This window comes from Astatotilapia calliptera, chromosome 7, assembly GCF_900246225.1.
Source record: "Astatotilapia calliptera chromosome 7, fAstCal1.2, whole genome shotgun sequence".
Classification (NCBI taxonomy): Eukaryota; Metazoa; Chordata; class Actinopteri; order Cichliformes; family Cichlidae; genus Astatotilapia; species Astatotilapia calliptera.
The window spans coordinates 2,574,909-2,592,144 of NC_039308.1; the positions used below are offsets into that span (position 1 = coordinate 2,574,909).

The following is a 17,236-nucleotide window of genomic DNA, read 5'->3' on the forward strand; positions in this document are numbered from 1 at the left end:
ATATGAGTCCCACAGCCGGGGACATATGAAGGTCTGCAGGAAGTGAAAGTCATCTTCATCTCAGGCCAAAACATTACTAACATTTTAATGCTTTTAATGACCTAAATACACTTTTGTGTGTGTGTGTGTGTGTGTGTGTGTGTGTGTGTGTGTGTGTGTGTGTGTGTGTGTGTGTGTTGTGTCCTTTACATATTGTTGTGATTTACATCTACTGGAACCAAATTCCTTGTATGTGTTTGTGCATGTACTTGGCCATTAGACGCACTTTCCATGGAAGAGTCCTTCTTCCATGGAAATGAATGAGTCTAGTTTCCAGCACTGATCAGAGACCATCCAGATCAAAGCTTTTCCCAGGAAATATCAAAGAGATGTCATCACCTTCCACTGCTTCCTAACTTATAAACAAGGTTTCTTCTTTGCTTTATGCACATAAAACCATAAGACAACAGAAAAATTATGAAAGAAAATTGTGAGAAAACAAACTAGGCTCTGCCTGTGAATCACAGTCTTCCTCCTTCCATCTCCTTCTCTGGTCTTTCACTCTCCACTTGCTGTCCACCTGAGAACGAGGCACAATCTGCTATTATTTAATTATCCACACTTAATAATAATAATGATGGATTGGATTTATACAGCGCTTTTCTAGGCACCCAAAGCATTTTACAATGCCACTATTCATCCACACACTGGTGGAGGCAGCTACAGGTGTAGCCACAGCTGCCCTGGGGCAGACTGACAGAAGCCAGGCTGCCATATCGCGCCATCGGCCCCTCTGGCCAACACCAGTAGGCAGGAGGGTAAAGTGTCTTGCCCAAGGACACAACGACCAGGACAGAGAGCCCGGGGATCGAACCGGCGACAGATGCGCTTCCTGACCCCCTGAGCCACGGTCGCCCCACTTAACAGCTCTTGCACCTAATCCATAATAAAGTAATGACAGGAAATGTTATAGAACCAAGAAATTGTGTTTATTATTGTTTTTATACCTGAATACCTCTGTGATGCAACAACTGATGGGTGTGTTATTGTGACCTGTCCTGTAATCCAGCTGCTGAGGGATTCACTGCTTTAGCCTCACACAGCTGCTTCTGTCACTGTTTCCTCTTCGTGTCCTTACGAGGCATGTCTGGACAATAATATAACATGAGTAATAATTTTAAAAAATCGATACACATAAAACACACACACACACGCACATGCAGTGATCTCCAGAATACTGTATATACTGTATGGCCACAAGTTTGCATCATGGTGCTGATCCATAATCCTTCCCTTATTGGGCGATCGTGGCTCAAGAGTTGGGAGTTCGCCTTGTAATCGGAAGGTTGCCGGTTCGAGCCCTGGCTTGGACAGTCTCGGTCGTTGTGTCCTTGGGCAAGACACTTCACCCGTTGCCTACTGGTGGTGGTCAGAGGGCCCGGTGGCGCCAGTGTCCGGCAGCCTCGCCTCTGTCAGTGCGCCCCAGGGCAGCTGTGGCTACAACGTAGCTGCCATCACCAGTGTGTGAATGTGTGCGTGACTGAATGTGTAAAGCGCTTTGGGGTCCTTAGGGACGAGTAAAGCGCTATATAAATACAGGCCATTTATTCCTAGTGCTATGATAATAAAGTAAAAATAAACAAAGTAAAAATTATAAAATAATGTATTTATGATGATTCAGTTTGTTTGGCTGTCCACCCTGTGCAGGCAGCAATCTGACTAAATGTTTAAACTAAAGAGATACAATCATTTTGCTGCTGCAGCATTTTGTCATATTTAAAATATAAATCTAATCTATAATCTGTTTACAGATTATATATACAGTGTGTGCGGTTTTTTGAATATCATAATTATAATATTATAATATTCCATATTTATGTGGCAGGGAAAAGCCCTGTAGCTCTTCACGACCTCCTTCCCGGCTCGTAACCGGCACGCACTGCCGTCAAGGGCGAGCATTGGTTAATGGACATCATGTGACTGATGCAAGCCTTTTATTTAGCAAAATTGTGAATAATAGTTAAATGTTTTTGTTGAGGGGCACAGGCAGGACTCCACACGCACACACATAGAAGAAAAAATGCCTCAAGAAAAGGGCACTTGGGGCACCCAACGTGCTCAAGCCCCCTCCACCCCCTCTGCACGTGCCTGGCGTGAACACTAAACTGATCATCACGTCTTGTCTTGTCAGGAAGCTGGTAAGGAGTGTGTTGTGGGAGCGGAGCTTTGCTGTAAATATCGAGTGTTGGATTTCCACCTTTCACACCACGGACCACAGAAGGAGTCACACTTTTGAAAACTCTTCAGACTCTCTGTTCATTATTCAGTGTAAATAAACTGACTGTCGCTCACCAGAACTACCTGGTTGGATTTTATAAGAATTAAATTTATGGTTGTGCCCTCTTTGTTCCAGGCCCTGGATACATAAATCATAGTACAAAACACAGGAAGATGCAAAACACTGGGTCAAATGACCCAGGACCATGACACGCTCAGCCTTTCTCGTCCTTTTTAAAGGAATGAAAATGTACAAGTCCAACCTTAGTGATGTAAAGAGTGTGAGCAGCAGCCAGATGCTGTCTATCAAATGCACTAGATTATCTGATCATCGGTAAGTGATGAGGTCCTGGCAGTTTGGAGATCTGGAGAACCAAGAAGGAAAGTGTTAGGTATTTTAGTACCATGGGAGCATTTACTGGATATTGTTTTATAGTGACATTATGCAGGAAAACTCTGTCATTCAATAAGGCCCCTTTGTTTCAGTGTTTTTCTCTTTGACCCAAGAATTGATGTGTGAGAATCACAGGCTGGTACAAGGTTGAAATACCACAGAGATCACTCCCTCAGCTACATTAGTTTCTTAATCTTTTAGACGCCTGTTGAAGGCCAAATGGTTTGTTTCAGATTTCACTAATGAAAGAACTCTTCGTTTTGTGCCTTGAAAATATGTCGCTGAGATAATCACAATTGTAGCTGAACTGATAAACTACACAAAGGATGCTTCTTCACCCAAGGGCAGGAAGACGCTCCCTTATCTTGGTCTGTACTGGTTTAAACTGATAAATCTGCTGTCTCGTGAATTTTACCCTCTATATAATCAGAATCAGAATCAGAATCAGAATACTTTATTGATCCCTGGGGGAAATTATTTTTTGTTACAGTGCTCCATTTTAAACCAACATTAAGACAAGACAGACAATACGCTAACTAAGAATAGTACAATATATACATATATATACATACATACATACACAAGTCACTTATAAATAAATATTTGGAAAAGAAACATGTGTAGTTGTAGCAGCAAACAGTGTGTTAAGTGGATGCGTTGTACAGTGAGACAGTCACAGGCAGGAATGATTTCCTGTGTCGTTCAGTGGTGCTTTTCGGTAATCTCAGTCTCTCACTGAACGAGCTCCTGTGACTGACCAACATGTCATGGAGTGGGTGGGAGGTGTTATCCAACATTGTCTTTATCTTGGACAGCATCCGCCTCTCCGACACCACCTTGAGGGAGTCCAGCTCCATCCCCACAACATTGCTGGCCTTACGGATCAGTTTATTAAGTCTGTTGGCATCTGCGACCCTCAGCCTGCTCCCCCAGCATGCAACAGCATAAACTGTTGTACTTGTGAATAAAGTTGAGTCACTTTGGGAAGACAATCTAAAGCAGTCTCTGTTTTCTTGTTCTCCCAAGCTGCTCCCGAGCTGCTCGTACTAACACGCTGAATGGCATGCTTGAATATTACTTGAGAATATATTTGACTGTGTTACAGACTAAGGGACATTCTCTGCTGATAGGTGAAGGTACATTCTCTGCTGATAGACGTCCACGCCTCGGAGGAAGCCGATCCACGGAGTAGGCCCTGGAAACAGTTTCCTTCAGAAAGACATCAGAAAGTGCTGCTGCTCATCCATCTCAGAGGTCATTTCAGAACAAGTCCATCATTCTATAGCAAGAACTCCCCAACGAATTCACCCCAAGGTCAGACTACGCAATACTCAAGTAAACAGCAAAAAACAAAGCACAAAACTTCTGGAACAGACGAGACCAAAGTGGAGATGTTTGTCTATGATACACAGCAGAACGTTCGGAGGAAAGGCCTCAGAGCAGCTGTCAGCACAGTGGAGGAGGAGTGATGATTTGGGCTCTGTGTGCTCACTGAGTGGTCACTGGTCAGTGAACTCCTCCAAACCGAACCACCTTAGAACGATTTACAGTCTCTGCAGCTCCTGCACATCATTTACGCTTTTACGTCACGTACCAAGACAAAAAGTTACTGGTTCATGGAGGCTATAAAATACTAAGACTGACGTTTGACTGAGAAAAACATGTTATGCATTCACGTGTGCGGACAGCCAGTCACTGTGTTCTCAATCAATAGCCGACAAACAAACAGAACTTCAAACCAAACACACTTAATGCTCGACAGCTACAGTGAGCACTCTGACTGGCTGACAGTGAAGAGGTGGAAACTACTCTTTATGCAACGGCCCATCAGTCAAGCATCATGCAGTCATTTCAAAATAATGTCAATGAAAAGGAGACTCTCCTCTAGCTTTCAGGTCTGAGAGGTGAAGCCAGCGTTCTGCCCACTGACCAGCAGGGAGTGACTCCTGTTTACAAAAAAGCAACAGCCTCTGCCCCATCTTTAATCTGCTGCTGTGCTGTGGATGGTTTTGTCCTTTCACAGAGGGTGGATTGTTTTTGTGGTGGTGATCTCCTCCATATGGAGCTATGGGCATCTGAGTGGCGTCTGACAGAAGCAGCTGTAGCAAACGAGTTTTATTGAGGGGACCATGACGTTAATTTGTAAATAAGATTTTTCTGTGGCATCTGAATGAGAAGGAAAGCTAACATGACAGTGGCAGAAGCACTCAGCAGGTTTCATAGCAGGACTTCACTAACCAATGAAAGCTACAGTGGCTGCCTTTTATTTTCAGTTCAATTCAAATCAGTTTTATTTGTATAGCAACAAATGACAAGAACAGTTTACTCAAGGTGTTTTATACTGTGAGGTAAACACAATTTACAAATAATAGAATACTTTAAAGTCTCAGCAGGAAGACTGAAGAATGCCTTTTCAATGTTATTGTGTGACTTCTGTTTCTCTTGTTTTTGTTTCATGCTTTTGGGGAGATCCTGCAAAATCCTGCCTCCTAATCTGAACGAACTCGATGTGTTAGTAAAAAAAAAGGTTTGCAAAGTTGGCAAGTTCTTCAAATGTCCTGCCTCAAAATGCTAAAAAACTAAAACTGTGTTTATTGGCACAAACAGCCAGAAAAAAAACTGTTTTCCCTGTTTAATTTCTATCTATGTGAGGAAATGTGTCTTATTAGAAATACAAGAGCCAGATAAATCTATACTTGTAAACATTTATAAAACCCTGTTTCTTGTTAATCCCTTTAACTCACAGATAACCATAAAAAATATTGTTTGAGCAAATAAGAGAAAGAGTTACTAACCAGATATTTTGGCTTCTTGTGTCACCTTGCAAAGTTTCGTGTGGCTGTCGATCAACAGAAGGCCAAGAAGAATAGCCGAGACCATAATCCTTATTTAAATAAAGAAGAATTACTAAATTCATTTTCAGCAGGGATGCACCAGCATCTGGTGATATCAGCCAATAGACTGATGTGAGTGCTTCATATGAGTCGCTTTATTTTAACATCAGCAAAAGCTCAGAAAGTTAAAAGATGATTAAAGAAGCAACAACAACAATGAAAGAAAGGACTTAAGGTCTTATGGGAAAGCTCAGAAATGACCGTCTCTGGGACTTACATCAGACACACGCAGCAAAATGAAAATAAAACAGGACGCACTGACAGTAGCTGAAATCATCATCATCGTAATAACTCCGCTTTGTTTGTAATGGCGAATAACGGTTACTGTCACCTCGATGTGATTTAGATTGTGTTGTAGGTGGTAACAGGTCACATGCTGATCTCTGTGGCAGATATATTGGATTATAGAAGGTGGCAGCATGAGGCGTGAATGTTTTCTGTCTCTGTGTTTGAGGCAGCAAAACTGAACCGGTCTGTTTGAAAAGGAGCTCTGCTGCATGTCCAGTATGTCCAGTATGTCCAGTATCCGTCATGGAACAACACTGTCACGTCCTCTCCACCACAGGGTGGAGGGTACCAGCTCTCATCATTTTGGTGCACACACTGAAGGATCTTAACTTCCTTAGGAAGTAGAGCCTACTCATCCCCTTCCTGTGCTTCTCCACATCACTGATGTCAGTAAACTCTGTGTCTGTGTTGGCCTTCATCTCCATACAGAAAACACAAGGAAGAAAGAAGCACGTCTGACATCTGCAACCTGTTAGCTTTGCAGGTTCTGATTTTACAGGTTAAAAAGCCTCTGGGGGCGGCGTTTAGCTGCACACAAACTGTGGTTAAACCACATCACAGGGTCCGAGTTCATCACGTGACGTACATCTCATCTTCCTTTGTATCCTGTCCTGCAAAGACCTGTATTCAAGCACAAACTAATAAAAAAATCACATTGCAAAAGATAGTTACTGACAATTTCTGAATGGCGTTTAATTATATTTCACAAAAATGCAAAATAAAGCAAGTCCGTGATCATTTCAGGCTTTCATCGTTAATGGTTTTTGAGATATACGAGCACAAATGTGCAAAAGGAGACGACTCAAAAACCACAGAAGAAAGTAGCAGTTCCAGGTAACACTGCACTAGCTGTTTGCTCTGTTTATCTTTTTATCCTGGCTCCATCATTCAAGGCCAGGATGAGTTAAGCTAGTTAACAACGTCCTCATTTTACCCCCACCATGACGCTGCGCTTATTTACTGTTCCCTCTAATAGACCTGTGTAAATACGCATCTGCAAACAGAGTGGGTGGGACGATGGTTGACCTCGGTGCTGACCCGTGACTTGTAGATGTCCTGCAGAGGAAAAGTATACACGACTACCAGTGATTGGTCCTTGGAGTACGGAGAGGAAAACCAACTAGAAGCAGTGCTGGCAGTGACGCCAGGCGATATAACCAAAAGCACTACAGCACAGCTCAGCAGTAATACTGTTAAAGCCACACGACACCACCAACCAGCAAATATTCATCTGTTTTAGTCGCTCTGTCATCATCCTGCAGTGGTTTGCACTGTTGCCTCGCAGCAACAAAATCCTGGTTTTGAACCCCACGCAGGACCTTTCTGTGTGGAGGTGACATGTTCCTCTGTGGGAGTACCCAGAGAGTCCAGAGTCATGCCGTTAGTGGGGTTAGGTTAATTGTGTGTGTGAATGTGAGTGCGATTGTCCGTCTGTGTGTGTTAGCCCTGGACAGACTGGTGTCATAGCTTAAACAAAAATACAACATAAAAATAAAGAGGTGTTAGGAACCAGATGAGAACTGGGAATACAACTGGGTTGTACGCTTCTCTGTTCTTCCTCCAAACATAAGCAGCGTCTCTGTGGCCAAAGAGCTCTAGTTTCACCTCATCTGAACAAACGGACGAGCTTCCAGTCTGCGTTATCTTCTCTTAGTCTGCAGCCTCACAGTCCCTTCCTGTGCATCAGCTCAAAGCTTCCTGAGCTTTTATACTGTGTGTAAACTGAAGATAACCCTCAGGTGTAACTTGATTTTACAGCTTTGACCATCAGAGTTAGAGCACATCGTTACACAGCAGTGCTCTGTGCTGTGGCTCAGTGAAAAGGTTTGCACTGGTGCAAATAGAAGTGATGTGTGCTTTCTATAAGAAGCTGGTTCCCCACTTGGAGAACGGTTTGAGAAAAACTTTAAATTTAATAGGGGGTTAAAAAAAAAGCGTGTCCTTGTTTTTATGTCGTGTGAAGTGAAAACAGGAAGCCAAAAGTTAGCTGTGCAAATGGAAATTATATAATCAGAAACATTTACCTCGGTCTGGACTTCCAGGTGGGGTAAAAGTCCTGAAACGTTGGACCTGCCGACGGAGCCAAACAAAACACATTACGAAAACACAACGATCCCCTCTGTGTTGTTTATTCTCAATTATATAATCAGAGACCTGTTATGATAAACCCGAACACTCGATACACACCTGCTACAATAAAGCTGCACCATACAAACGTTTACAAGAAGCTTTTCTTTCCTTTCAGTTGAACGTGTTTGAGTGCTACCTTCTTCACATTTTAATAGGGAGACAAATCTATTTAAAACAATTCTATGTTCTGTGTTTTGCACATCTACATTCAGTTAGCGTAGAGGAACCGTGACAGATCATTAGAGAGCACTGATGGCTGTATCTTCACGCGGCATCTAAAAATACTCTAAAAACTCGAGTACTCGAGTAGGAGAAATTAGTTCAACTGCTGTCACCGTGACTGAGCACTCTCGCATTTTCATACTCTAACAGAAGTCTTTTCTTTTTGATGTGAGGTCTATAATCAGGGTCACGGTCAGGTGACTCCTCTCCGTCACTGCTTGAGGAATCAGTGGAGTAAAGAGCGTTCACATCGAAGGAAGAGTCTTCCTCCTCTTGCTTCCTCCTTTCCTCGCCGTCGCTGCCTTGCTCCACGGGCTCTTCCGGCCCGGCTGAGGCTTTCCTTCGGGTCGATAGGTGACACTGCTCAGAGCTCAGCCTGGTAAGACTCACGTAGGGTTGTAGCAGCTTGGAGTGCAGCAGCACACCCTGACTGGGCAGCGATAGCCTCAGCTGAGCTCTGAGGCCTCGGCTGGTTTTGTCCCTGCCTGCGGCAGAGGAGGAGCGTGAGGAGCGCCGGGCGGTTCCTGATCGAGGTCTGCTGTTCTTTTGTGGCTGACGATGGCGAAGAGAGCTCCGAGGGACGACTTTTTTAGATGACTTGGAAGATGGTGTGATTTGATTGGCAGCACAGGCGGAGAACAAACTCTCTGACTGAGCACCTTTCTGAGGAGGTCCAGAGACACTGATGTCACTGGCTGTGGCTGGAACACCCATCTGAGAGGTACTTGGGTCCTGAACAAGCTGCTGGGGGGTTTGAGCAAATGCCTCCAAATCCTCCTTGTGTCTGTTGGTACTGCAGACCCGTCTGAGCTTTCTCTGTTCAGTCGGGGTTTGACACCAGGCAGAGCGAGATGAACTGTTTTTGTCTTTTACGTTTCCTGAGGTGTGATGGTGTGGAGAACTTAGCATCTCCGAACTGGAAGAAGCTGCCAGAAGAAGCTGCTTTGGTGATGCTTGCTGGTGTTTACAGCTCGTCCCGAAGGAGCCGATGTTCACCAGTCGGACCACCGGTGACAGCAGAGCAGGCAGCGGAGAGCCCCGAGCAGACGAGGCCTGAGGCAGAATTTGTGCTTGTGAGGTGTCGCCTGAGGATCCGAGTGACCCGGAGCTGCGCCTGTATTTGGGTTTTGCTGTTCTGGATGCTTGGACTGCTGCCCGAGGAGGGCTGGGGGTCTGCGAAGGTGGCTGATCGGACGGACAGGGGATGAGGTCAGATGGTGTGAGGTCCTGCGATGAAGAAGTAGAAGACGACGACGGGAAGAGCAGGGGAGATGAGGAAACGTTCGGCTGAAGGAGAAGCTCCTCCGAGCATCCCCGCAGGATGCTCTTCACCCATCGCTGGTGTTTGGAGCAGAACTGAGGGGTGGGGGCCGCCTCCTGAACACTTGTGCTGTTTCCCTGACTGCCCTCTTCCTCCGCTCTCTTGTTCACCTCATCTTCCTCCTCTGGTTGCTGATGTCCTCTAACGTCTGAGCTCCTGTCCGAAAAACTGAAGCTGTCTTCGGACACGTCGCGAGGAGCCTCCTCTGGATGAACATCTGGATTAGTTTGGCTTAAAGCCGACTTAAAGAGTTGAGGCGACCGAGATATCGACGACTGACGACAGGAAGCAGCATCTAAAGAAAGAAAACAGCGACACGCTTGATACTGATAACAGTGGATATTCATAATTTCACACAAAGATCTAATCCTGCTTGTGTCCTAACAGTAAAAATATACAGTTTAAAAGGAGAAAATTACATAAATAAAAAGAAACAGCAGAAATGGTAAAAGCCACGACTCAAAGCTAAAGAAATCTACCCTAAAATAAAATAAAATATAAAGTTATTATCTTTTTATGATGTAAACTTGAGGTGAACTTTTCGTGTTGAGCTGTTTCTTACCGCAGTGCAGCAGCTTCTTCAGGGTCGCAGCTATGGTGGTGGAGTCAGAGCTTATCACCTCTAAAAGTAGCTTCTCCTCTTCAGTCACAGGGCTCTGTTTCTTCAGGATCTAGTGAAGCACAAATGTTCAGTTATCACAGCGAGACATTCTCACTGCTGGCATTTCTGCTCGTCTTCATTTCCCTCATCAACAATCTTAAAGGAGACTTGTGGAGTTTTTGACCACATGAGGTCGCTGTAGAGCCAACGGGACAGTTTATCTACATTCAAACTCTCATTTTTACAAACGCATCTTTAAACCCTGCACACACACACACACACACACACACACACCTTATCAATGTAGGTATCTCCTTGTAACACAGCATCCAGCTCATGGAGATAATGCAGCAGCCTGTCCTCGACTTTCTGGGCATACCGTTCCCCATACTGCTCGTCCATGTCATTCTGCAAGACAGACAAAAGGCATCATCCCATGAAATTCAGCATAATAAGTGCAAAAGTCTTGAGCAACACTCCGTTTCTACGTCCAGATGGGCAGAATCAACTTTTTGGGATTTCTTTACCTGGATGACTGAGCATGCAATCATGAAAGACGTGTTTGGGAATCACTTTGTTGGTGCAAAAATATGATTTTATGTCTGTCAAACTGCTTGAATGATTCAAGCTAAGGGTAAAAAAAAAAACATTCCTCTGGAAGTGGTGCGAGGACTGAGAACGAGCAGCCAATGTCCAAAGTTCTAGCACATTACTGTTCCTCCACGCTTGATCACTTTTCCAGGTTGGCAGCCCTACGACTCTGCAGCTCACGGAAAGATTTTGTACATCGTAGCTCTGCAGCGCACCCTGCTGGCCACAGTTAGGACCGCTTCATTTTTGGCCCAGCTGGGATGAGTTTTTCTCTACTAAGAAATCTAGTTGTACAAATACATGCAGGGTTGCCTTTATGATAATTCCAAACATTCGAGGTTTGATCAAACCCGACTGATTATTGTGAACAGCACTGTGTCTCAAAGCATAACTTTGGGGAAACTGCAATGCCTTTATCCAACAAATCCCAAACTGTATGATTTAGAAATGTGCTGAATGTGCATGAATCACGTAGGCCATGAATATATTGGGACTGAAATGTATATAGAATATTCTGGATCTGTCTCATAATCACTTACAGGAGATTTACCTTAATGTAATGTTCAAGTTTGTCTTTGTCCATAGCAAGTGTTTGCGCCAGAGTCCTAAAGTCCAGGTGGTTCTTCCTCATGAGGAACATTTCTCGTTGGCTCTGTGCAAAAAACACCAGAACACATAGAATCACCTGTTGATATAAGTAAAGTTTTTCATGCAGGCAACTGTAACTGTTCCCAAAAGCCAATTCCAGGTATGCTATCACATTTTTCAATATGCAACAACACAAAATGTTATGAACGATTTACTTTATTCACAGAATAAAAGTGCCTCGCTCGAGGCTTCAGAAAGAGGACTGAAGGAGAAAGAACGGGTGAGGTCACAGCGATGAAGTACATCTATTATATACAGTCTATGACAGCACACCACCAGTGTGCCATCTGTGAGGAGGCAAAAACTAACAAATAGTTCGATTCAGTTTTATTTATATAGCGCCAAATCGCAACAGCAGTCGCCTCACAACACTTTATGTTGTCAGGACAACATACAGAGAAAGCTCCATCAGTCAAACAACCCAGTATGAGCACTTGGCGACAGTGGGAAGGAAAACTCCAGCAGAGCCAGCCTCACAGACTGAGGGAGGGGCGGCCATCTGAGCAACCGGTTGGGGGGTGAGTGGAGGGAGGCAGGAAAACCCCCCCACAAACTATGGAAGACATCCAGAGCTTGATGCTTCCTGTCTGGTGTCTGAACTTTTCCTTTACCTTTCTTGAATATTTATTATAAAAATGTATCATTTATATTCTTAATCCTGCTGTAACACAATCATTTTCTATGTGGGATCAAAAAGTATCCATCCATCTATCTTTCTTCCTGATGTCTAAGGGGTTCATTTAAAGGAAACAATCGATGCAACATGTATGAGACATTTATGAGAGCTCAATCAGCCACAATAATAAAATCATTGACAGGTGAGGTGAACAACAGCCATCACTGTGTTCCAGTGCTGAGTTCTGCTGGGAAACCTCGGTCTCGACATGTTTTACCACCCAACCAAACACCGCGGCGGACAAAACACACTCCAACGGACAACAACACTGCTCAAAGGTAGCAGCCTCCCTCAGCAGGACAAGACAGCAGCAGCACACACAAGCTCATGAACATAACAAAGCCTCCGACTGGACGTGCCAGGACAAGTCCGATCCTGTAACCCACTCAGACCCAACAGGACACCCCCGGAGGCTTTGTGCCCCAGTGGTTCGGAGCTGTTCGGTGAGTTATGCATAATATAAGGTAGGTACTTTTAACTCAGTTTTGGTCTCCACCAGTTCAACAGTGGCTTCCAGTTAGTTCCGGTGCAGGGCAGGTCACTTACACACTGGTCTTGGTACTCGGGGAGTTTGCTCGGGAAGAACTGGCCGATTTTTGACACGGTGTCAACCATTCCCCGGCCCTCTTTGAGCATCCACATAATGACCTGGAAGGAGACACAGGAACCACCAGGAGGTGAACGTTCACGAAGAAACAACCCCATTTGACATTCCTGTACATGCTTACTGGACCACTACTTATTTCCCTACCATGGTCTTGAGGCCAAACATGATCTTCATGTGTTTGATGGCAGGAATCAGTCTGGGTAGAAGTCGGTACGTGGTTTCCAGAAACCCTATCATCCTCTCAAAGTGCTCCAGGTCCCTGCTCTTTATGATGGAATAGACCTGAGCAGAGACGACGCGCAGCCTCCACGAGTCTTCCAGACTCAGAGGTTGGGAGTCCACATCTGGCCAGCTGGACAGGTCCAAAACTGTGAGCACACAAAATGAAGCCAACATGTCACAAGCAAACGCAAAGGCATGAATACTTTTGTTTCTAAGACTTTCTTTATCTCTGCTGTTTGAGATTAGCTTTGCAAGTTTCATGTATATGTTTCTTCTACATCAGTATAAAAAACACTCAGACAAAGGAGTTCAATAAAGTTTTTGTTGTGTTAAAACTTTTTATTAAAATCCCCAGAACCAACCTTGTTGTATATCCATCATCTTGTGAGTCCAGACATGCTCTATGATCCACACAGGCAGCTTAGAGAAGCTCTGCATGCGTCCAGCCCGCAGCTCCCCTCCGTCCATGGCTCAGCTCCGCGGGCTGTGTGGAGGGAGACGGAGGAGAGCATCAGCCCGCTGCACCTCCTTAAACCCCCGAACCACCACAGCTGGACATGTACCGGCAAGTTGAGGATGTCACGCATCTGAACATCCCCGGCTTTTTTTTTAAAAAAAATGTTGCAAATAACTTCCTTTGCATGCCTTTATTTAGCATTTCAAAATAAAAGCTTAGGAAGCAAGAAACCCCGTCTCTCTCTGTAACACCAAGTGTGTCAAATTTGCTTCATGTTTGAGTTTTTCAGACTTCGTCATCGGTGTTATTTTTTCCCTCCTCGAAAAACTAATAGATTGCACAAAGATTCAGCAAACATGATACCAGGTAACCTTTTAAAACCTGAACCATAAAATAACAGCCAGAAATCTTTCGTTTTTTGATAATGGAGTGTTTGTTGAACCTTTAGACTAATATATCTAAAAATATATCACATTTTAATCTGCATATATGAGTTTTAATTTGTATCACATTTGCTACATTAGCCGTATGTTTGCAATTTAGGAATTAAAAATGTGTCATGCAATTTATATCATTTTTTGAGGGTAAAAAAAGTCACACTGATGATGTAGAAGTCTCAAAAACTCACAAAAACACATGTATCAAATACGATATGCTTGGCTTTAAAGGGTTAAAACTCAACTACAAGTTTTTTAAATTGTGAGGAGATTCAATTCAACTCGATTCTAAAATAAAAAGTATCATTATTATTTGTCAACTATTTAATGGTTCAGGCTTTAAAGGCCTAACAGACATTTACCAGTTTGAGATGAATCTGCTGTAAAGTTGAACACAGTACAATATGAAATAAAAAGGAGAAATAAATGTTAAAGCAGTATATGGATATATAGAGATATAAACTGATGAATATTATGGTGTTCCCATCTTTCTTCAATAAGTTTATACGTTATTAAATTTGAACTAACTAGTTAACTGTATAAAAATTGCTCAAAATCAGTCATCAAGATTTAATTTCCTATGATAATTAATATCTATGCAGCCAATAAATGTGTCTATTGATTCTATTTGTTTGTTTTTATTACAAAACATGTTTACGTGATGCAATCATCTGATCCGAGCCACGGTCTGAGTAACTCACTCACACATGCACTGTATACTTAGATCAAGTCCTTTGCACTACTTTTGAGCACTTTGTTCTCCCATGTGTGCCTTTTCTATTGGCCATAATTGGCCCATATTTCGTTGTACATGCACAATGACAAAAAAGGGCTGCTCTATTACATAGGTAAGCACATGGACTTTTATTGTGAAAGCGTGGTTGACCAGGAAGAACTTTACCGGAGCCGTGAATGTCTCTGCCCTGACTTCACCCTCCAAACTATGCGGTCTTGTCTAATCCACAGCGGAGCTCAGACGGTTCTATGAGGTAACGGGAAGCTGCAAGGCTTCGTTTTTGTTGCGCTCAGTCAGTGCTGACAGTTATCTGACTTTTTATTTTTATTCATTGTTACATCAACATGCTAACGACCTAGCTTCAACAGCTCACGGTCGCTCTTGAACTGGCGCGCATGTTTCGTTGCACCTGGACAAACCGCTAGGTGGTGTCTGACTTAACGCTAAACAGGTGTTTCTCTAATTGATGTGTGCTGAGGGTAATATTAAAGAGCGTGATGTAAGAAATCACGCGGCGATATAAACAAGTTCAAGGGTGGCTGGTAATGCTAGCAGCAGTTTGTAGCTCTTGGGTATAAGCTTATATTTCAATGACAGAGCTAACCATCGAGCTCTCTGCATCAAACGGCGATGCTTGAAAATATAGAAAGCCATAAGACTTACCGGACGTGTTAGTTGTAGTCATTAAAATAAAAAGGGTATCCACTAAACACTTAAAAATATTTTTTAAAAATTCCAAGTTGCGGCCCTCTCGTGTTAGCCGGTGTCCGCCATCTTTGTTTTGGTTCGGAAACACAGGTGCGACTTGGGAAATTGAGTTTTGCTGTATGGTTTGAAGATGGTGGCACTAGCAAAAACAGGCATGGGGATGCTAGAGATGCGGTGGCAGATGTGATGATCTGTGGTGACCTCTTAAAAGAAGAATGAGCAGTATTTTAAACCTTCTTACTGATGGAAGTCAACAAAGTGTCAAAAGATGTCTTTGCTTTCTCTGACCGACCTAAATGGCCTCCTTTTGTCTCTTTGTCTCAGTCCCACCATGAACACGTCCTCAGTGTCTCTGCTCCAGCTCTCCTGGACCGGGCTCAGACTGTATGCATCTAAAGGCCATCGCTCCGGAGCCCTGAGCCTGATGGCAGCAGCTTCCACCCGTCTTCCACACACCTCACCCTGTAGACGCTCCTTATCCAGCAACGTCAAAGTGCGCTCCTACCTGCAGTACGTCAAACGCAAGATCATATCCCCCCCCAGTCCTCCGTACAGCCATGTGTGTCAGGTAGGAGACCCGGTGCTGCGTTCACATGCAGCTGCTGTGGACCCTTCAGCTGTAACGGGACCTGAGATCCAGCGTGTCATTAAAACTATGGTGGCAGTAATGAGGAAGCTTGAGTGCGTGGGACTGAGTGCGCCTCAAATTGGCGTGCCACTCCGGATCCTGGCTCTGGAATATCCCCAAAAAATGTTTGAAGAGAGCGCGCCTGCCACGAGGGAGGTCCGCGGTCTCTCCGTCCAGCCCCTAAGGATCTTTGTGAACCCACAGCTGAGGGTGCTGGATGGTCGGACGGTGCTGTTTCAGGAGGCCTGTGAGAGCATCTCGGGCTTCTCTGCCACGGTTCCCCGCTACCTGTCTGTGGAAGTGTCTGGTACGCATGCTTAAAGCTCAACAGTGACACGTCTCATTTAAGAGTGTCCACATTTGTAAGGTGTGCCTTTGTCTCGGGCTTCTGTCTTCTCACCCTGCAGGTCTCAATGAAAATGGCGAAGCTGTAACGTGGCAGGCTAGTGGCTGGTCGGCCCGGATCGTCCAGCACGAGATGGACCACCTGGACGGCGTCCTCTACGTCGACCGCATGGACACAAAGACCTTCATTAATATCAACTGGCAGGCACACAACGAATAGAGTGAACACCTGCTCAGGGCAGACTGGCTAACTGGCGATGCACATGTGAACGTGTCTTCTGGTTTCTGTGGACCACAGATCTGTACTTTGACAATAAATGCTGAAAGGATGCAGAATGGATCTTTAAATGTTGTTGCCTTCCATCATAGTGAAGAAAGGATACGATTGGGCAGGACTCAGTTAAAAGGCTCCAACAGCTGGAACACCAAAACACTGATGTGGGCTAAAATATTGCTACCTTATAAAGCGTGGAAACTGCTTTTCAACACATAAGCAATTATTTGTGTCATTAAAATGTTAATTATAGAAGTTATGAAAGCTGGTTTTTTGTCTACAGGATACCTGAGGGCTGTGGTACGAAGCAAGATGAATGATTTAGCCAGCTTCGTCAAGCTTAAAGAGTTTTCTGTGTCACAAACTTCTAAACCACCGTGGTAATGATGAACACATAACCTGAATTTCAGTTTAAAATGAACTGAATTTGAATTAAAATGTGCAAAAATCACCAACTTTCAACAGTTTAGCATTTTACTGTTATATTTTTATTTTCTGACAACATCCCTGTTTGGAGTAGGGCAGCGGTCTCCAACCTTTTTTGCGCCACGGACCGGTTTATGCCCGACAATATTTTCACGGACCGGTCTTTAAGGTGTTGCGGATAAATACAAGAAATAAAACTAGTACCGGTACCGAAAAAAAGATTCATAACACACGTGAAAAGACCCAGGAAAACAGAGCTAACGGTACCAAACGACTCACGTACCGGTCCGAGGCCCGGGGGTTGGGGACCGCTGGAGTAGGGGACACTCACAAGGATCATTATGTGGAGGGAGGAGTCACATGACCCCACAAACT

General features: G+C 44.1%; 2 protein-coding genes across 3 annotated transcripts; one reads left to right on the top strand and one right to left on the bottom strand.

Moving 5' to 3' along the window:
* Positions 1–7,945: 7,945 nt before the first annotated feature.
* On the bottom strand, positions 7,946–15,174 carry LOC113025074 (uncharacterized). The gene is made up of 8 exons (XM_026172464.1): positions 15,144–15,174; positions 13,213–13,334; positions 12,773–12,996; positions 12,568–12,669; positions 11,248–11,349; positions 10,401–10,514; positions 10,068–10,176; positions 7,946–9,800 (listed from the first exon to the last, which is right to left on the bottom strand). The coding sequence occupies exons 2-8, from the start codon at positions 13,316–13,318 to the stop codon at positions 8,284–8,286; spliced, it is 2,274 nt and encodes a 757-aa protein (XP_026028249.1). The 5' UTR covers positions 13,319–13,334; positions 15,144–15,174; the 3' UTR covers positions 7,946–8,283.
* pdf (peptide deformylase, mitochondrial) lies at positions 14,611–16,694 on the top strand. 2 transcript variants are annotated; one of them, XM_026172469.1, is made up of 3 exons: positions 14,611–14,733; positions 15,513–16,123; positions 16,224–16,694. In XM_026172469.1, exons 1-3 carry the CDS (start codon positions 14,729–14,731, stop codon positions 16,379–16,381), a joined length of 774 nt encoding a protein of 257 aa, XP_026028254.1. In that variant the 5' UTR covers positions 14,611–14,728; the 3' UTR covers positions 16,382–16,694. The 2 variants fall into 2 exon arrangements, with proteins under 2 accessions (XP_026028254.1, XP_026028256.1); XM_026172471.1 differs by lacking the exon at positions 14,611–14,733 and adding an exon at positions 14,983–15,278.
* Positions 16,695–17,236: the final 542 nt, after the last annotated feature.

Coding starts and splice junctions, on each gene's coding strand:
- LOC113025074 (XM_026172464.1), bottom strand. CDS start 13,318: ATGGACGGAGGGGAGCTGCGGGCTGGACGCATGCAGAGCTTCTCTAAG. Junction 12,997..13,212: donor GATGATGGATATACAACAAG/GTTGGTTCTGGG, acceptor GTGTGCTCACAG/TTTTGGACCTGTCCAGCTGG. Junction 10,177..10,400: donor GAGATACCTACATTGATAAG/GTGTGTGTGTGT, acceptor GTGCTTCACTAG/ATCCTGAAGAAACAGAGCCC.
- pdf (XM_026172469.1), top strand. Junction 16,124..16,223: donor CCTGTCTGTGGAAGTGTCTG/GTACGCATGCTT, acceptor CTCACCCTGCAG/GTCTCAATGAAAATGGCGAA.